Source organism: Salvelinus sp. IW2-2015, linkage group LG26 (assembly GCF_002910315.2).
Source record: "Salvelinus sp. IW2-2015 linkage group LG26, ASM291031v2, whole genome shotgun sequence".
Classification (NCBI taxonomy): Eukaryota; Metazoa; Chordata; class Actinopteri; order Salmoniformes; family Salmonidae; genus Salvelinus; species Salvelinus sp. IW2-2015.
Window position 1 is genome coordinate 20,141,901 of NC_036866.1, and position 21,387 is coordinate 20,163,287.

General features: G+C 44.3%; 1 protein-coding gene across 2 annotated transcripts; it reads left to right on the forward strand.

Moving 5' to 3' along the window:
* The first annotated feature begins 4,979 nt into the window (after nt 1-4,979).
* Nucleotides 4,980-20,579, forward strand: siah1 (siah E3 ubiquitin protein ligase 1). 2 transcript variants are annotated; one of them, XM_023971675.3, is made up of 3 exons: nt 4,980-5,416; nt 14,541-14,597; nt 18,578-20,579. In XM_023971675.3, exons 2-3 carry the CDS (start codon nt 14,588-14,590, stop codon nt 19,426-19,428), a joined length of 861 nt encoding a protein of 286 aa, XP_023827443.1. In that variant the 5' UTR covers nt 4,980-5,416; nt 14,541-14,587; the 3' UTR covers nt 19,429-20,579. The 2 variants fall into 2 exon arrangements, with proteins under 2 accessions (XP_023827443.1, XP_023827442.1); XM_023971674.3 differs by lacking the exon at nt 4,980-5,416 and adding an exon at nt 11,296-12,212.
* Nucleotides 20,580-21,387: the final 808 nt, after the last annotated feature.

Sequence of the window (21,387 nt, forward strand, 5' to 3'; positions counted from 1 at the left end):
CTCTGGCGGGTCCTGGCTGACTGACGGCTCTGGCGGCTCCTGGCTGACTGACGGCTCTGGCGGCTCCTGGCTTGCTAGCGGCTCCAGCGGGTCCTGACTGACGGGCAGCTCAGACGGCGCTGCGCAGACGGGCAGCTCAGACGGCGCTGGGCAGACGGGAGACTCTGGCGGCTCAGGACAGACGGGAGACTCTGGCTGCGCTGGAGAAGAGGAAGGCTCTGGCAGCGCTGAACAGGCGGGAGCAACTGTAGAGAGAAACCGGAGAGACAGCCTGGTGCGGGGGGCTGCCACCGGAGGACTGGTACGTGGAGGTGGGACCGGATATACCGGACCGTGAAGGAGTACAGGAGCTCTTGAGCACCGAGCCTGCCCAACCTTACCTGGTTGAATGTTCCCCGTAGCCCTGCCAGTGCGGCGAGGTGGAATAGCCCGCACTGGGCTATGCTGGCGAACCGGGGACACCATGCGTAAGGCTGGTGCCATGTACGCCGGCCCGAGGAGACGCACTGGAGACCAGATACGTTGAGCCGGCTTCATGGCACCCGGCTCTATGCCCAACCTAGCCCGGCCAGTGCGGCGAGGTGGAATGGCCCGCACTGGGCTAAGCACGCGTACTGGGGACACCGTGCGCTCCACTGCATAACACGGTGCCTGACCAGTACGACGCCCTCTCACTCCACGGTAAGCACGGGGAGTTGGCTCAGGTCTCCTACCTGGCTTAGCCACACTCCCCGTGTGCCTCCCCCCAATACATTTTTGGGGCTGACTCTCGGGCTTCCAACCGCGTCGCCGCGCTGCCTCCTCATACCGGCGCCTCTCTGCCTTCGCTGCCTCCAACTCTGCTTTGGGACGGCGATATTCCCCTGGCTGAGCCCAGGGTCCCTTGCCGTCCAGAATCTCCTCCCAAGTCCATGAGTCCTGTGTCCTCTGCCGCTGCTGCTGCTGTCCTTTACCACTCTGCTTGGTCCTTGGTTGGTGGGTGTTTCTGTAACGGCTGTCTATCTCTTCCTCCTCATCTGACGAGGAGAGGCGAGAAGGATCGGAGGACCAATACGCAGAGTGGTAAGTGTCCATGTTTTAATAATATAAACTGAACACTACACAAATAACAAAATAACAAATGTGAACGAACCGAAACAGTACCATGTGGCGACAAACACTGACACGGAAGACAAACACCCACAAACCAACAGTGAAAACAGGCAACCTAAATAAGGCTCCCAATCAGAGACAATGCAAAACACCTGCCTCTGATTGAGAACCATATCAGGCTAAATGAACAAACCTAAACATAGAAACAACATAGACTGCCCACCCCAACTCACGCCCTGACCATACTAAATAAAGACAAAACAAGGGAAAATAAAGGTCAGAACGTGACAATAGATTAGGGCCTAATTTATTTATTTCAATTGACTGACTTCCTTATATGAACTGTGACTCAGTAAAATCTTTGAAATGGTTGCATTTATATTTTTGTTCAGTATAATTAAAAAAGTATTCAACAACTTTGTTATGGCAAGGTTTAATCAGTTTCGGTGTATAAAAGTGTTTTATCTTTTACCAGATCTATTGTGTTATATTCTCCTACATTCCATTCACAGTTCCACAAACTTCAAAGTGTGTCCTTTCAAATGGTACCAAGAATATGCATATCCTTGCTTGGGAGGGCCTGAGCTACAGGCAGTTAGATTTGGGTATGTCATTTTAGGTGAAAATTGGGGGAAAAGGGGCGGATCCTTAAGAGGTTATGGCAAGGCTGAGAATCGGTTTAGGAGTACAAATGTGCTTAGAAATTCAGAAATAAGTTGCATGGATTCACTCTGTGTGCAATAATAGTGTTAAAAATGATTTTTGAATGACTACCTCATCTCCGTACCCACACATACAATTATCTGTAAGGTCCCTCAATCAAGCAGTGAATTTCAGACACAGATTCAACTGCAAAGACCAGGGAAGTTTTCTAAGGGCACTTGTTGGTAGACTGGTAAAACATTTAAAAAAGCAGACATTGAATATATCCCCTTGAGCATGGTGAAGTTATTCATTACACTTTGGATGGTGTATCAATACACCCAGTCATTACAAAGATACAAGCGTCCTTCCTAACTCAGTTGCCGGTGAGGAAGAAAACCACTCAGGGATTTCATCATGATGCCAATGGTGACTTTGAAACAGTTACAGAGTTTAAAGGCTGTGATAGGAGAAAACTGAGGATGGATCAACAACATTGTAGTTACTCCACAATACAAACCTAAACAACAGAGTGAAAAGAAGGAAGCCTGCACAGAATAAAAATATTCCAAAACATGCGTCCAGTTAGCAATAAAGTAAAACTGCAAAGAATTTGGTAAAGAAATTAACTTTATGTCCTTGGGGCAAATGCAACACAACACAACACATCACTGAGTACCACTCTTCATATTTTCAAGCATGGTGGTGGCTACATCATGTTATGGGTATGCTTGTCATCGGCAAGGACAAGAGAATTGTTTGGGATTTAAAAAAAGGAAAATCTGGTTCAGTCTGCTTTCCAACAGACACTGGAAGACAAATTCACCTTTCAGCAGGACAATAACCTAAAACACAAGACAATTTTACACTGGAGTTGTTTAACTAGACGCCATTGAATTTTCGTGAGTGGCCTAGTTACAGTTTTGACTAAAAACGGCTTGAAAATCTATGGCAAGACTTGAACATTTATGTTTAGGAATGATCAAAAACCAACGTGACAGAGCATGAACAATTTTACAAATAATAATATGCAAATATTGTACAATCCAGGTGTGCAACACTCTAAGAGTCTTATCCAGAAAGACTCACAGCTGTAATCGCTGTCAAAGGTGATTCTAACATGCATTGGCTCATGGGTGTGAATACTTACAGTTGAAGTCAGAAGTTTACATACACCTTAACCAAATACATTTAAACTCAGTTTTTCACAATTCTTGACATTTAATCCTAGTAAAAATTCCCTGTCTTATGTCAGTTAGGATCACCACTTTATTTTAAGAATGTGAAATGTCAGAATAATAGTAGAGAGAATGATTTATTTCAGCTTTTATTTCTTTCATCACATTCCCAGTGGGTACGAAGTTTACATACACTCAATTAGTATTTGAGTGTATATATTAGCATTGCCTTTAAATTGTTTAACTTGGGTCAAATGTTTTGGGTAGCTTCCCACAATAAGTTGGGTGTTGGGTGAATTTCTCCATTCCTCCTGACAGAACTGGTGTAACTGAGTCAGGTTTGTAGGCCTCCTTGCTCGCACACTCTTTTTCAGTTCTGCCCACATATGTTCTATAGGACTGAGGTCAGGGCTTTGTGATGGCCACTCCAATACCTTGACTTTGTGGCCCTTAAACCATTTTGCCACAACTTTGGAAGTATGTTTGGGGTCATTGTCCATTTGAAAGACCCATTTGTGACCAAGCTTTAACTTCATGACTGATGTCGTGAGAGGTTTCTTCAATATATCCACATCATTTTCCTGCCTCATGATGCAATCTTTTTTGTGAAGTTCACCAGTCCCTCCTGCAGCAAAGCCCCCCCACAACATGATGCTGCCACCCCCGTGCTTCACGGTTGGGATGGTGTTCTTCTGCTTGAAAGCCTCCCCCTTTTTTCTCCAAACATAATGATGGTCATTATGGCCAAACAGTTCTATTTTTGTTTCATCAGACCAGAGGACATTTCTCAAAAAAGTACGATCTTTGTCCCCATGCGCAGTTGCAAACCGTAGTCTGGCTTTTTTATGGTGGTTTTGGAGTAGTGGCTTCTTCCTTGCTGAGCGGCCTTTCAGGTTATGTCGATATAGGACTTGTTTTACTGCGGATATAGATATTTTTGTACCTGTTTCCTCCAGCATCTTCACAAGGTTGATTTGAACTTTTCGCACCAAAGTTTGTTCATCTCTAAGAGACAGAACACGTCTCCTTCCTGAGCGGTATGACGACTGTGTGGTCCCATGGTGTTTATACTTGCATACTATTGTTTGTACAGATGAACGTGGTATCTTCAGACGTTTGGAAATTGCTCCCTAGGATGAATCAGACTTGTGTAGGTCTACAATCTTTTCTCAGGTCTTGGCTGATTTCTTTTGATTTTCCCATGATGTCAAGCAAAGAGGCACTGAGTTTGAAGGTAGGCCTTGAAATACATCCACAGGTACACCTCCAATTGACTCAAATGATGTTAATTAGCCTATCATAAGCTTCTTAAGCCATGACATCATTTTCTGGAATTTTCCAAGCTGTTTAAACGTACAGTCAACTTAGTGTATGTAAACTTCTGACCCACTGGAATTGTGATACAGTGAATTATAAGTGAAATAATCTGTCTGTAAACAATTGTTGGAAAAATTACTTGTGTCATGCACAAAGTAGATGTCCTAACCAACTTGCCACAACTATAGTTTGTTAAGAAGAAATTTGGTGAGTGGTTGAAAAACGAGTTTTAATGACACCAACCTAAGTGTATGTAAACTTCCGACTGCACAAAAAAAATGTCATTAAGGGTATGTGTGTAGATGGTTGATAAAAAATATATATTTAATATATTATGAATTCAGGCTGTAACATAACAAAATCTGGAATAAGTCAAGGTGTATGAATACTTTCTGAATGCACTGTAAGATCCTTGGACCTTAAAGAGTAATGGTCGGCTCTTCTACATTCCTTAATAGTACATTCTTGGGCTACGCCAAACAGTACCTATCATGTAACGGGTAATGGAGAATCACTTTAGCCGGTACAAATCCTTTGTAATAGTATCCAAGCAGGAGCACATGGCAGGTAAAGGTAGGTATCACTGTTTCATTAATACTGGACAGGTCCCTTGATTATGAATTATTCACAAACTTTTAAGTAGACAGCAAGAAAAATAACACATATTTTAGGAAATGGTATAGAAAAGCTTCAATGCGTTAATTACAGTGTATCACATGGACCTACACATACATCATAGGCCTACTGCCATTTTTATTTTATTTCTACCTTCATTTTTAATTACTGTGGTTCCATTACAGAATACTACGTGGTTTAGTAGCCCAAGTAAATGCAGAGTGTGGTAGATTAAGCCCACAAATAGAGCAGAATACTCCCGGTATATTAGCTGCTACTGTTAGGATACTGTAGAGATTTTGTCATGACGCCTTGTACAACTATTGGCGCATTCAACCAGTAGCGCATTCATGCCCTTGTGCGCCGCTCTCGTGAGAAACTATTTCAACAACTGTGCGCGGGCCCGAGACCGGTGAGTACTAGGACTACAGGCGTCTCGTCTCTCGAGGACAGCCGAATGTGGAAAACACTATAGCTAACGAGCGAAGGACGGTACAATTGGAGCGGGATCCCCTGTGGATTACGTCGCGGTGGCTAGCAAGCTACAATATTAAAAGGATATTTACACCAAGGTAAGGGGTGTAAATGAGTACGGATGTTTTACCGGGTTGTACTCGAAAAATAACACCGCTGCTAACGCCACTGCTAGGCTGAAGTAGTTAGAATAATTTAGATAGCAAGTTCAGCTAACTTGGTTAGCTAAATTACTCGACGTCGTTGGCCGGATAATATAGCTGGTAAACTAGCTAACATTACTGTGTAGATAGCCACTGTATGTGGCTGGTTATGTGATAATTTCGTTCACCACAGAGGAGGCCTTGTTGTACATCGCTACAGTAACTAACTCTCCGACCTAACGTTAGCCAGCTTTTTAGCTATTGTTAGCTAGCTGACTACTACCTAGCCTTGGCAAAAACATAATAATAAAAAAACAAGCTTTGGCTACATTCGGATAGGCCGCGCTCGAGCCACTAACGTTATTAAACAACTAACGTTAACGTTAGTTGACTCCCATCATGACCATGCCATACCAAAATTGTCTGTCAACTCATGTAATTTGTTGAATTTGTCAGCTAACCTTAATTAGGTAATTTTCGCAGCAAGTGAGAATTGAGGTATTGCGATCTATTTTTCTGCTAACTACTATAACGATAAAAATATGCTTAATTGATTTGTTTACGTTGTACGCTAACTAGCGTTTGCAATGGGGATGACATCGTCCCAACATTTTGCTTACAGAATCTGGGCCTCCATAGCTAGTTAGTTGAATATACCTTGCAACCTTCCACGTGTTTGCTAATGGACTGTTTTTAAATGTCTGTTGGCGATGGTATTGTCAGAAAAACTCTAACATGAATGGGCGCGTTCCAGTCGGATTGTAGACGAGCTGAGCTAATGGCAATCAGATGTGGTAGGTGTAGTATAATTTCTGTAAATGTTATATTCCTTATCCCATGTTTCTCAATTTACAAATCTTCAACTCATAGTAGTAAGACAATGTTTTGTAGTTCCAACATTATTTAATGCAGTTATACTTAGACTATATTCCGCATGATTTCATATAGAGCTATTTTCTTAAAATATTTGCCCAGTCTAATACCCGATATTGGAGAACATCTTACAATTGAAATGCATGTAAAAATAATCAAATTAAGACTCTTAAGATATCACAAACGAGGTGCAACAGCAGCTGCTTAAATACTTTCTGTAACACTCCCACGTCTTGCTGGAAAGCTCAGTTTAGTAGCTATCACTCGCAAAACAAAGCAATTTGCAGGTTTGCGCCTTAAATGGCTGCTGCTTTTAATCTAAAATGAAGAATGTAACGGGCTACTTTATCGAGTTATACATGTCAATTTACTTGAAAGGAAAATGGTCTCCCTAATGAGCTATTTGCAAATCGAGCTGCTAGCTCTTGTATCTATGTTGTGATTAGTTAGCACAATTCTGCAAGTTGTTTTACTGATTCGCCATGACTGGACGTAACTGTGCACTGCATCCATCTCAGGTCCATTAACAGCTACTTAAGAATACCATGATCTTTTATGTTTGTGTGATTTACTTCCCCTAAGCATAACCTTATTTTTAGGACTACCATTTCAGAGCTCTGTTGGTGGGGTTGCACAGAAACAATTAATCAGACTTCCAATATTGGTGTGTTAGGGCTGGCCTGGGTTTTAATCAAATGTAATTGCCGACTGCCTGGTTCATGACTAGTAGCCTGTCCTTTGTCACTCCCTGACTTGCTGGCAACAGCACATACATAGTGAATCGAACATGGTAAACCCCAGATAGTGACAGCCCTGTGTCTCTAGCTGCGGTAATTCCAGTTTGGTGACACTCATGCAGTGAGGTCATTCTTATCCTTTACAAAGCATGACTAGTCACTTGACTAGCTCTCTGCCTCTTTAGTTCTCTCCATCTTAATCAGTATCCCTCTCCTGCAGCATAGATTGAACATGATACTGGGCGTGTGTGTTTTGCAGAGGAGCACGGCTGTATATGGATGTTTGAAGATGGGTGTTTCTGCCTTCAGATTCTAACCCTCAACATACCTTCTCCATGGCAACACATCAGCTACTGCTGATAATGCTGTTCTGTTCAGGCCGATTTGGATGCTCTGCCCAGGCTGCTCTTGTCTACCAGGATGTTAAGTGACTAAATCCTCTGTCTCTTGGAGTAAACTCACTATGAGTAAACTTGTGTGTGTGTATATAATAAAACTACTGTTATATTTTTGTGAAGGGGGTGTCACAAAGCATGCTTTTTTTGCTGTTGAAATGTGAGAGCTAGGCAAGGGCTACGCTATCTGTTGTGAATTTCTCCAACCTGAAACTGTTTGGCCAAATCAAATTTTATTGGTCACATACACGTGTTTAGCATATGTTATTGCGGGTGTAGCGAAATGCTTGTGCTTCTAGTTCCGACAGTGTAGCAATATCTAACAAGTAATATCTAACAATTTCACATACCTAATGCACATAAATCTAAGTAAAGGAAGGGAATTAAGAATATATAAATATATGGACGAGCAATGTCAGAGCGGCATAGGCTAGGATACAGTAGAATAGTATAGAATATAGTACATGCATATGAGATGAGTAATGCAAGATATGGAAACCCAATAAAGTGACATTATTAAAAGTGACTAGTGTTCCATTTATAGAAGTGGCCAATGATTTCAAGTCTATGTAGGCAGCAGCCTCTCTGTGCAGTGACTCGGGTGGTTGTTGTCCTTGATGATCTTTTTGGCCTTCCTGTGACATCGGGTGCTGTAGGTGTCCTGGAGGGCCGGTAGTTTGCCCCCGGTGATGCGTTTGGCAGACTGCACCACCCTTTGGAGAGCCCTGCGGTTGTGGGTGGTGCAGTTGCCGTACCAAGCGGTGATGCAGCCCGACAGGATGCTCTCAATTGTGCATCTGTAAAACTTTGAGGGGTTTAGGTAACAAGACAAATTTCTTCAGCCTCCTGAGGTTGAAGAGGTGCTGTCTTCACCACGCTGTCTGTGTGGGTGGACCATTTCAGTTTGTCAGTGATATGTACACTGAGGAACTTGAAGCTTTCCACCTTCTCCTGTTGATGTGGATAGGGGGGTGCTCCCTCTGCTGTTTCCTGAAGTCCACGATCATCTCCTTTGTTTTATTGACGTTGAGTGAGAAGTTATTTTCCTGGCACCACACTCCGAGCCCTCACCACCTCCCTGTAGGCTGTCTTGTCGGTGTTGGTAATCAAGCCTACTACTGTTGTGTCGTCTGCAAACCTCAATGATTGAGTTGGAGGGGTGCATGGCCACGCAGTCATGGGTGAACAGAGAGTACAGGAGGGGGCTGAGCACTCATCTTTGTGGGGCCCCAGTGTTGAGGATCAGTAAAATTGAGGTGTTGTTACCTACCGTCACCACCTGAGGGCGGCCAGCCAGGAAGTCCAGAACCCAATTACACAGGGCTGGGTTCAGACCCAGGGCCTTGAGCTTGGAGGGTACTATGGTGTTGAATGCTGAGCTATAGTCAATGAACAGCATTCTTATATAGGTATGCCTCTTGTCCAAATGGGATAGGGCAGTGTGATGGCGATTGCATCGTCTGTGGACCTATTGGGGCGGTAAGTAAATTGAAGTGGGTCTAGGGTGGAGGTGATATGATCCTTGACTAGTCTCTCAAAGCATTTCATGATGACAGAAGTGAATGCTACAGGGTGATAGTCATTTAGTTCAGTTACCTTTGCAGTCTTGGGTTAGGGTAGGTTTTAATAGTCACAGTGGGTACAACATCTCCTATACACTTCTTAATAAACTCCGTAACCGTCTCGGTGTGTGTATATACATCAATATTATTCTCTGAAGCTACCCGGAACATATCCCATTCCGTGTGATCAATCTTGAAGCGAGGATTCTGATTGGCCAGACCAGATTTGAATAATCCTTAGCACGGGTACTCCCTGTTTGAGTTTCTGCCTATAGGAAGGGAGGAGCAAAATGGAGTCGTGATCAGATTTGCCGAAAGGAGGGCAGGGGAGGGCCTTGTATGTATCCCGGAAGTTGGAGTAACAATGGCTGTGTTTTTACAGCACGCGTGCTACAGTCAATATGCTGATAGAATTTAGGTAGTCTTTTCCTCAAATTTGCTTTGTTAAAATCCCCAGCTACAATAAATGCAGCCTCAGGATATATGGTTTCCAGTTTGCATTGTCCAGTGAAGTTCCTTGAGGGCAGTCGTGGTATCGGCTTGAAGGGGGATATACACGGCTGTGACATTAACCGAAGAGAATTCTCTTGGGAGATAATACGGTCGGCATTTGATTGAGGTATTCTTGAAATGGGCATGGTCCAATTGACTCAACAACCAAAAATACATCTGCGTTTAACTTAATGAAGCAGAAAATAAATGTTAGTTATGGTTGGTTTGTCAAAGTTAGCAGGCTAACTCATTGATCCTGCTTTGTAGTATACCCCTGTTTTATTTGTTTTATTTCCATTTTGAGGAGAGTATTGGTCTTTCTTTGGAATGGTAGGATGATTGTATGTGCTTGTGTTATGAGGTGGAGGAATGGGTTGTCACTGCAACTGTTTAGCCTTCATGGAAGGTGTTTCCATGGATTAATTTAAGAGTGAAAGTAGGCCCCTCTTCTGATCAGACTTTATTCCTTTATCAGCCAAAGTGTTACGTCTGTCTGTCTTTATTGTTGCAGAGTTGTGTTCTTTGTGGTAGACCGATGGTACATTTCCACCGGGGAACCTGTTTTGCATCCTGCTGGTTGAGTTCTATGCATTCTGTCCCTTTGCAGGTGTCTGTCTAGATTTGATGTAAATGTTGACACTTGTCATTCATGGGAATTCAGTCCCCCCTGCCCTCTTCTAACAATACGCTTGACAAAGGTTTTTTTATTCATGTTCTTACCAAATCAAGATGTAGGCTATATCTAAATTACTGTAGCTGTGGCTTTAAGGCATTATACTTTAAGAGCAACCATAAGAGCTACCCTTTTGCATGCTGCTGCTACTGTTTTATATGCTCTGTCTGGTGCCTGCCTGAGTAACCTTTTGTTCACCAGTCTGTTGCAGGATGCCAAAGAATATCCAGCTGCTTTTAGTAGGAATACCTCTGTCTGTGTAATAGCCTTCAAATGTTAATCAGGAAGGAGAGGAAAGGGCAGTGAATGGATCTTCTGTCTAGTCTATTGTCAGTTTATTAGCTAGTATCGTTAGGTTGGTAATGAGGTCTGTATAGAATGGATGAAAGATCGTTGCTGTTCTAGCATTCTGTAAGGTCATGCCATCATACCTGTTGCTGAAACATTTTGTGACATGGTATAAGTTGGGTGGTCTGAAATATTGAGAGACAAAAGGCCTGATAATAAACAAATACAGCCATAAGCCTGTCAAATGGTGACTAGTGATATTTGTTTTTTACCGGGACTTTGTGGGCTGCTAAAACTTTGGCCATGGTGCTAACAATTATAATTTTATTGGATGTTTTACTTTCACTTTGCTCTTACAGATAGGCCATGCCTCATGGGAAGTCTATTTTGGATTTGATTGGATACAGCAGTTACCATTTAYAGTACACAAGTAGTGGAAATGTATGTTATGGTGGGGTGTCTGTTAAGAGGGTATGTATGGAATGGTTTTGATATCCACTCTGAATGTGCTTTGCATTTTATGTATACTCTGACTTTTTTGTGTTTTGGGGTGTTCCCTCCACTGTGAGGCTGCTATGGGGTCGGAGGTCAGAGTGTATTTAGCAGTACTTGTGTTTTCAGACTCTTACCCTCTCCAGTCTCTTTTGTCTAGTCCACGTGGTCAGAGGAAGGGAGCAGAGAGGCAGGAAGGAAGGTGTCAGCCATGCTGGAGGTGGAGCTGCCAGAGCAGGCAGACTGTAATCTGAGAAGGGCTGAGCCCAGGAGAAGGGGCCCCACACCTCAAGAGAGAGAGAGAGAGAGAGAGTGAGTGAGGGAGAATGTGAGCATACTCTCTCCAGTCTATTGGACTCCTTAGCCTACAGGGAGCAGCAGCGACCCTCTGTCAGATCCGTTGCATAGACTGTGTAGAGCCCTCTAGAGGGACTGCTCTGTTGTGCTCAGCCAGGACTGTCGATCTCTTTCACCCTGCTGCCTGCCTGGGAGTTCCCTCTCTCTGCCTGGAGCAGCTGCCTTCTTGACTGACTGGATCAACCAGAGGATGCAGGGAGTGTACTTACACCAGGGCTCGACTACGCTTTCAGAAGGAGAAAAACACTGCCAGTGTTTCCTTAGCTTCCTCTTCAACGTTCTCCCTTTCTTTCCCCCTCTCCCTGGTTGGGCTGCCTGCCTGCTGCCAAAGCTGACTGCTGCCCAAGCTGCCTGCTAGGCTCTGGGAGCTTGATATACTTGTGTAACATTCCTGAATTACAGCAACGTGTTTTTTGGTCTCTGTTCGCCCCCCCCCCCCTCCGGGTCCTCCACCCTTTCTTGGCCTTTTCCTGGGCTGTACTTTAAAGAGGGTTTTTGGATTCTAGCCTTCTGCTCTCTCTGCTGTGGTGGTGAAAGAAGAGCCTGGATCAGAGTGTCTTTTTGTGTGTTCTCTATCTGGCTCTGTATGAGGCTTCCATCCCTCCAAGGTGTCTGTCCCTGGACTCTCAGGCTCTGATAGAAGTAGTACATCTGTGTTTTCAGATGGGTGTTTAGGCAGAGACCCAAAGGAGGGGGTGGGGGGGCCGGAAAGGAGCGGCCCTCTGTTATGGGCTGTTTTGTTTCTATGGAAAAACCGCAATGAAGAGTTCCCTCACTCTCTCCCTATGTCGGGCAGAGCTAATGTGCAGCCTATGAACTCATGGAAGGGGGTGCTCAAGCTCTTCACATGCATAGCCACTAGAACAGCCAACAACCCCAAAGGTAAGAAGTCCTATTTGCGCTCTGTGGCTCATAAATGCTCCCCTGCTAATTTTCAGTGGGAAAAATGTCTGTTGGAATGGAATGTTTGCCCTTTCCCATGCTCCTCCTATACCTGGGGTGCAACTGTGGCGTCATAAATACCTACAGGTGTTCACTTCTGTCCTGACATTTGGCTTTGTTTTCTGCAAGGCACTGCAGATTCTAATTGATTGTGTGTGTGTGTGCAGGCTCGTGAGAGAGACGACATGAGTGGAGAACAAATAATGGCATGTTTGTGTTGAGAAGAAATGGTTTTGTTTTTTCGACACTCATGGTTGCCAACTCTCTCATTCTGTCTCCCTCTCTGTGTTCAGACGTTGGCTGTTACGTCACTTTATTGGACTGCTTTAAAGTGGTTGTGTGTGTGGAGGGCACAGGCAGACAGTGTGTGTTTGGTAGTAAACAGCAGCAGGAGTTTACAGTAAAGAGGCAGGGCAGGAGGAGACTCGCCCGACTCTTCTAGTCCACACAAACTCAAAGCCAGATGCCTACATGGAGGAGGCTGCTGATGCACATGATAGTGTTTTGTTTTGGGTTTAGCCTGCATCTGCTAGTTTCTGGTGCTCCTTACCGGCTGTCATCTTCAATAAGTCATATTTTAACAGGGTAGTGATGAGAATACACGTTTTTTACACAACATGATTCAACAAATGGGTTAGACCGGGGTAGCCAGATGTTAAAACTACAAATCTGACATGAGTTCGGTGCAGAGATTTGGGTCAATAATAATATATGCCATTTGACAGATGCTTTTACCCAAAGCGGCTTAGTCATGCGTGCAAACATTTGACATATGGGAATCGAACCCACTATCCTGCCGTTGCAAGCACCATTCTCTACCAAGTCTGCCAACTGAGCTACAGAAGACCACAATCAGGACCTCGATCCAGGGATGCGAACATGTCGCTTTTCGGCATCCATGTGAATCGGGGGGGTTGTCTCATCACTCAGTGGCTGAGGCTCTGGACTGAGCACACAGTTAAATGTGTTGAACTTATTATAAAAGTAGTTACTGCACTCGTTGCTCAATTCATGAATAGAATGTATCAGTGAATTGTATTTCCTGTATCTTTCTGAAGTACCTCCTGATTTCTGTCTGCCTGTCTATCTGTTGTTGTGTAGCCAGTTAGCATGCCTAAACAGTAATTTCTAAAGGCTTTCCCAATGAAATGTTTACTGCAAAGTAGGCGTACATGTCAGCTTTATCATGTTTTGTATCAATCGGCTGAGCATTTGATTTGCAAACTCTCCCATCACATGAAACACTGTTACAAGAACCGCCACAAACACCTCTAGCTTAATACAATGGTATCTTGCTGGTGTGCAATTGATTTTAAAGGGCAACTATTCCCTGTGTGGTTTAAGCATAGTTGTAGACTTGTGGAATTCGGCAATTCTACGTAGTGCGCTATGCATTCCTGTCTGGGGAGACATTTCATGATCAACCTTCAACCCAGACCAAAGACCCCAACTCCCCCTACTAGGACACTTTTCTCTCGTTATTGTGGTTTAGAAAATTAGGAGTATTGCGATTTTAATCAAATGTGTAAAAAAAAAAAACACTTTACACAGGTTTTTCACGTGTTTCCATGAACATTTGTTTTGTCACTTTGTGGGCACTTACCAGTTTGCATCCTTGTCAATCAGTTGACCGATTTTGTAAAGTAATTTCTATGTTCGTGTCAGGTAGTGAGGATATTTAGCAAGGTCTAGCCCTAGTTGTTGTGATGTGATAGCCGGCCTAAATGCTAGTGGACAGCGTAAAACGTAAAAGCCTCTGAATTTCAGATGGAACATTCTTAAATATTTAAAGGAAGTTCTGAGGGAAAAGACTGAAGGGGGAAATCGATGCTTCATGTAGTAATATACTTTGCATTAGTGTTGTTAACCCATTGCATGATGGAAGCTGTGGTGTTTCAGCAGAATATGTGATGGGCCAAGAGCGCTCAGTATTAGCACTTGTCTCAGAGAGAACTGCCGTAGCCATGACGTCTTCTTTCCACAGCTCACTGGTTAACGCTGCATTTGTATTGGCTGAAGTTTGAGCAGGTCCCAGTCCCCAACACATGTCCACCTTCAGTGTATACTATAGCTAGAACTGTTGACCATGACCAGCACTGAGTGGTTGCCCAGCAGAGAACAGAAGGTGGGCTTATGGGCCTTCACAGAACTGAGTCTTCAGTGATGCTGATTGGTGTGTTTCTATGGAGACCTCAGCTGCGTTTGACTATATTTCTTGTCTTGTTTTTACTCCACTAGTTAACCTCTATTTTCTCTCTCCCCTTTCAGAGGTCCTCACATTTCAAGAGAAGAAGAAAGCCTTATTTGGGAATCTTATGGACGAAGGCAAGCAACATTTTCTTTCTCGTGTGTGTCCGTGTGAGTGAGATCTGTATGAGAGAGCTGTGTTTTTGGGTTAACGCAGGGAAAGTGGCTTGGTTGGGAAAACAGGAGGTGTTTGGGGGATTGGTATTTTATTGGGATCCCCATTAGGTGTTGTGAAGCAGCAGCTACTCTTCCTGGGGTCCACAATGTAGAGGTCATCTAATGAAGGCCCAGTGAGCTACCACCTTGAGCTGGTTTAGTAATCAACTCCTCTCCATGTGGAGGGACATTTTGAGCCACTCCTTCTCGTGTGCCATTTCCCCCACAGTTTCTCAACACACATTGAGGGAATTGCTTTGGCAATGTAAACTAGAGGTCGACCGATTATGATTTTTCAACACCGATAACGATTTATTGGAGGACCCAAAAAAAAGCCGGTACCGATTAATCGTACTATAAAAAATTAAAAAACTATATATACACGTGTATGTGTAATAATGACAATTACAACAATACTGAATGAACACTTTTATTTTAACTTAATATAATAAATGAATTCATTTTAGTCTCAAATAAATAATGAAACATGTTTGGTTTAAATAATGCAAAAACAGTGTTGGAGAAGAAAGTAAAAAAGCTAACGTTTATTTGCCTTGCTCAGAACATGAGAACATATGAAAGCTGGTGGTTCCTTTTAACATGTCTTCAATATTCCCAGTTAAGAAATTTTTGGTTGTAGTTATTATAGAACTATTTCTCTCTATACCATTTGTATCTCATATACCTTTGACTATTGGATGTTCTTATAGGCGCTATAGGATTGCCAGCCTAATCTCGGGAGTTGATAGTCTTGAAGTCATAAACAGTGCTGTGCTTCAAGCATTGTGAAGAGCTGCTGGTAAATGCAGGAAAGTGCTGTTTGAATTAGTGCTTACTAGCCTGCTGCTGTCTACCACTGCTCAGACTGCTCTATCAAATCATAGACTTAATTATAATAAACGCACAGAAATACGAGCCGTAGGTCATTAATATGGTAAAATCCGGAAACTATTATTTCGAAAACAAAACGGTTATTCTTTCAGTGAAATACGGAACTGTTCCGGGTGGCATCCATAAGTCTAAATATTGCTGTTACAGGTGGCCCAAACTGCTGCATATACCCTGACTGTTTGCACAGAACGCAAGAGAAGTGACACAATTTCCCGAGTTAATATTGCCTGCTAACATGAATTTCTTTTAACTAAATATGCAGGTTTAAAAATATATACCATGTGTATTGATTTTAAGAAAGGCGTTGATGTTTATGGTTAGGTACATTGGTGCAACGACAGTGCTTTTTTCGCAAATGCGCTTGTTAAATCATCACCCGTTTGGCGACGTAGGCTGTGATTCGGTGATAAATTAACAGGCACTGCATTGATTATTTGCAACGCAGGACAAGCTACTTAAACTAGTAATATCATCAACCATGTGATTATGTGAAGATTTCTTTTTTTTATAAGATACGTTAAATGCTAGCTAGCAACTTACCTTGGCTCCTTGCTGCGCTCGCGTAACAGGTGGTCAGCCAGCCACGCAGTCTTGAAATCGGCCCTAATTAATCGGCCATGCCGACCTCTAATGTAAACACGTTTCTCATGCCAATAAAGCCACACATTTTAATTGAATTGAGTCGACTCCTAACATAACCTAAACTCTGCATACTGTCTGTACGTCCCTCTTATCGGATTGGCACACCATTTCTCACATCTGACCCCCCCCCCCCCCCCACTGTAAACACATGAAAATAAATAAGCAATACAAATATGGTTGACAACTATTTCCCCTATATGCATTTAGCAGCAGCATACCACTGCTAAATCGTGGCCACCAATGTAAAAAAGGGGGAGTAAAAATGTTTCTGTGTAAATTTTAATGACTAAAACCATATTATTTATTTATTTCAGTAAGATCATCTTTGAGAACTAACACTCACCAAAATAAAAACTAGATGGTCAGGAGCCAATGCCTCCAGTTGACAAACAAAACTAAAGAGCTGTCTGCATCTCCCTCCCTGCTGCACTGGAGCACACCACTGCCCACATGCAGGCTGCAGAAGCAACACACACACAAACACTCTGTTGCCGTCACTGCAGACTTCCTGCTAAGGGGCTCGCTCACGCCCACATATATATTGTACCTCACACAGACATGAACAGCCCAGGGTTAGACAGACTCTGGGATCCTTGGGACGTCCCTAACCTTAAAGGAATACTTCAGGATTTTGGCAATGAGGCCTTTTATCTAATTCCCCAGAGTCAGATGAACTTGTGGATAGCATTTGTATGTCTCTGTGTCCAGTATTCCCTTTATTAACCCTAACTCTAACCCAGGGCTTTACGCTGACCTTTTTTTACAAGGAGCACAAAAAAAATTAGGAGCACAATGAAAAATATTTCAGGTAACAAGCTATTTTCTTTGTAGTAATGGTGCATGCATGACGGTCTTGAATCTGCGCTCAGCGTATTCTCCATGGGGCTGCGGTACAGTGATGTAATCATTGCAACAATTATCATTATCTTTTTTGGGGGGCGCACTGGTGCTCCTAAATAAAAATTACAGGTCGCACTAAAAATATTTAGGCACATATGTGAGAGAAACTGTAGAGCCCTGCCCAAACCCTTACCGTAACCATTTTAAAGGTAAACTTAATGGGGCAGGGATGTGACAACAATCCCAGATAGCAAGGACCAGACTACAGCCACCAAGTGCAGCTCTGCCACCTGAACAAGATGCGTTCTTAGCTCCTATACGTCAAGCTCTTTATTTTTTTTACTGTATTTTTACTTTATTTTTTTAGATACGCTCATCTTCGCCTTGTTGTTCTGTGCTAATTTAGTCCACAGTTGTTGCTTGTGTCTGAAGCTGCTCGCTAGGAGGCCTATAAATAGGTAGAGCTTTATCAGAGCAGATGTGTTTACAGGCAGGCTCAATGACACCTACACGCACAGCCCTGCTGCCCAGTCTGCCCCTCTCTTGCTCTCCTCCAGTCTCCCTTTCTGTGCTTCCTACAGTATCAGTGAACTACCTCCATTTTGGCTGGACCACAGTGCCCCCATCATGGCTGTCTTCCTGCCTGCCTCCCAGTCTCTGAGCTGTACAATGTGCTACGGCTTTGGGTTATATAAAGCAACAGCAGTAGCAGCAGGGCCAGGGGTGGGTCACACCCAGCTCCTGCCAGGCGGCCCAGGGAAAATCCATCCCTCCCTCCCGTTCCCCTCGGTGGGCCGTCCCATCCACAAAGGCCTCAACTGCAGCCTGTTACCATGGGAACAGCTGACAGGAAGCAAGCTAGCCCTCTGCTTTGCTCTCAGCCATCCCAGTCCACTTTGCCGTCTGGAACCGTAATTGTTTTTACCATTAAAATCTGTGTCGCTCTCCCAAACCCAAAATAGCCCCTCCAAGCTGTCTGCTTGCCCTGTGCTGGCCAGACTTTATCAGAGCAAATGGACAGATGGGTGTATCACAGAGCCTCCAGGCTGACCCTCGGAGAGAGGGAGGGGAGATGCTCATCAGTGTAGAGGGCTGCCTGCCCTGAGGCCCCAACCAGGCCCGCTGTACTGCAGCTGTGCTGGGAGAGGAACATTGCTATCAGTGAGAACACATCTCCTTAGAGGCCCTGAGGCCTAGCTCTTTGTTAATTTACATGGCAGGGGTCTCGGCATGGAGAAGATGAAATCTAGCGCATGTCTCCGTCTGCCTCCGTTACAGCGATCTCCATGACTTTGTTAGTCTGGTATTCATTCATCATAGTCCATGTGATCTATATGCCTTATGTACTTTATGGGCCCTTCTCTGTTTTTATACCATATTGCCAACATGACCTGGTCAAGCCTCTCATGGAGACTGTTACATTTGTCTTCACATTCTCCCACTACTCACCTATTTTACGGTGTTCTCACCAAATGTCTAGTTCAGTTATTCGCCCAGTGTGTCTCTTTAACCCCTGTGTTTCTCAACAGAAATGAGTCGCCAGACCGCCACAGCGCTGCCAACAGGAACCTCCAAGTGCGCCCCCTCCCAGCGCATCCCCACCCTGTCCGGCACTACAGCCTCTAACAGCGACCTGGCCAGCCTGTTTGAGTGCCCTGTCTGCTTCGACTATGTGCTGCCCCCCATCCTGCAGTGCCAGAGCGGCCACCTGGTCTGCAGCAACTGCCGGCCCAAGCTCACTTGCTGCCCCACCTGCCGGGGCCCGCTGGGCTCCATCCGGAACCTGGCCATGGAGAAGGTGGCCAACTCTGTGCTGTTCCCCTGCAAGTATGCGTCGTCGGGATGCGAGGTAACGCTGCCCCACACAGACAAGGCGGATCACGAGGAGCTGTGTGAGTTCCGGCCGTACTCCTGCCCCTGCCCAGGGGCCTCCTGTAAGTGGCAGGGCTCGTTGGACGCGGTAATGCCCCACCTCATGCACCAGCACAAATCCATCACCACGCTGCAGGGCGAGGACATCGTGTTCCTGGCTACAGACATTAACCTGCCTGGGGCAGTGGACTGGGTCATGATGCAGTCCTGCTTTGGTTTCCACTTCATGCTGGTCCTGGAGAAGCAGGAGAAGTACGACGGCCACCAGCAGTTCTTTGCCATTGTGCAGCTAATCGGCACGCGGAAGCAGGCAGAGAACTTTGCCTACCGCCTGGAGCTCAACGGGCACCGGCGACGGCTCACCTGGGAGGCCACGCCCCGTTCCATCCACGAGGGCATTGCCACGGCCATTATGAACAGCGACTGCCTGGTGTTTGATACCTCCATCGCGCAGCTGTTCGCTGAGAATGGAAACCTGGGCATCAACGTCACCATATCCATGTGCTGAGGACTGTCAGGTGGACAGCCACTACTAACACACACACACATACAGACACATATACACACACTCCACACTACAGGAAACCTGGGTTTGGAGAGGAGCAGGGTGTAAGTGTTGTCCCAAGGAACCTGTTGCCATTGTAAATTGTGGTTTAGAACTTTCACAGACTGGTAAGAGCTTGATGCAAACAATGGAACTCTATCCCTGGGATTACATTTTAGGCTTCAATACAATATTTGTTCAATAATTAAAGGTAAGTTTTTCTGAGAATAATCCACCAATGCCCTTCAACCCAGAGCACACCTATGGAGTGAACACTTCAACAGGTGGGGGTTCAGTTTGTGATCCATCTTTGCAGAGGGAAGCTGGCAGAAGGGTTACAGATGGTGAGAGACTGAGTGGGTGGACTCAATTTGAGGGAGGGTGAGGCATCAAAAACAATGGCAAATGTTTTTATTTTTTATATATTGCATTTCAGTTGAGTCGAAGTGAAATTTAACTATTAATGTTTTTGATTTTTAGTTATGTTGTCCTTTTTTCCCCTCCTTGGATGAGAAGGTCCTAGTACTGTGTGCACGGACATTGGCTGAAAAGCTAGTTTGGTCTCTCTGGAGTCCAACGGTTTCAGCCTAAACCACTGAATATCTGACAAGGGGTGTATTCATTACGCCAATTCTGTTGCAAAACGTTTTGTCTGTTGCAAAGCGTTTTACAACTAAAACAAGAGTTTCTATTGGACAAATTCAGGTAGGTCCCTCAGTTTCGTTCTGTTTGGTTCTTAAACGGTAAATGTTTTTCCGTTGAAAGATTTAATGAATACACCCCAGGAATGAGGACAGTTTCTACAGTTATAATATCGTTATTATTAAATGGAGATTGTTATCATTTTTGTAATGACTTTTAATGAATGAAAAAGGCTGTACCCTTGTGGCTAATCTTCAGTGTTTGTAGATCAATTGTCGTTCTTTCGAAAACTTCAATGTATTTTATTTTGTAAGTTAGTTTTCTCTCGTCGTTTGTCTGTCTTTGTCTAAATTCTGTTTGTGAGTGGGCGTAGCAATGCCAAACATCTCTGTGGATACATAGTACTGTTGCTGGTCCCCATCTCTTAATAGTCTTTTGTTTTATTTTGTCATTAAATAAATCTCTTTTTCATACCTTGTGCAATTTCTCCATCCCTGCGATTTGCTATAGGCAATAACAGCATTATTTATTGGCAGGGATTTACTCCAACCACGCAATTATCATTCTAGTTAAGCACGTTATACTCATCAGATGGCTTTAATCATGTAGACATGCATGAGTGCACTGCTGATCACAAAGGTTTGTGTGTGGGGTGCATTGTTGATTATAGTACATTGTGTGTGTGTGTGCCTGTTTCCCAGTCCTATCCAGCCCCGTATGGGGTGGAGGCTGGAGCGTCTGTGTTCTGGCCTAGTGAATGAAGGGTTAGCTCTGTAGGACCATAATTACCAGAGGCCCCCAGGACGCCCTGGGGACTTTGGCACCCAGCCAGCTACACTCCACTGGGGAACACAGACCACTCTTTCTCTGATCATGCTGCTGTTTTGTCTTCACGCCACTTCCGTCATGCATTATCTCCCCCAGTAGTGGCCCTTAAAGTAACAGCCATGTTCAGTCATGTGTACTGCTCATTCTGTTTAGGGGAAAGTGCTCCTGTTTCCTTCCCAGGCCTCATTCAATCAAAGCTGCAATTAGATGTGTCCATAAGTGGTGGAGCAAAGCAGTCATGGGATTTTGATCACTAACTGGTATCTGCTATTCTAGTGTGTTGCTGTGAGGTGCAGAGTAGTGGTTCCCGTGGTGATCTATAGCACAGGGTAGTTTCCTTGTGATGAGGTCATAGATGAGGCCTTATTTTCCCTGCCCTGAGGAAGTTTGGTCTGTCAGGCAGACTTTCAGGGTGGATAATTTCATCCTTGCTCAGAGTTAAATGGCAAATCT

What these genes read in the sequence shown, in the direction of transcription:
- siah1 (XM_023971674.3), top strand. Translation starts at nt 12,116, where the DNA reads ATGTCGGGCAGAGCTAATGTGCAGCCTATGAACTCATGGAAGGGGGTG. An exon ending in AACAGCCAACAACCCCAAAG is followed by an intron (nt 12,213 to 14,540) that starts GTAAGAAGTCCT and finishes CTCCCCTTTCAG; the next exon opens with AGGTCCTCACATTTCAAGAG. An exon ending in TGGGAATCTTATGGACGAAG is followed by an intron (nt 14,598 to 18,577) that starts GCAAGCAACATT and finishes GTTTCTCAACAG; the next exon opens with AAATGAGTCGCCAGACCGCC.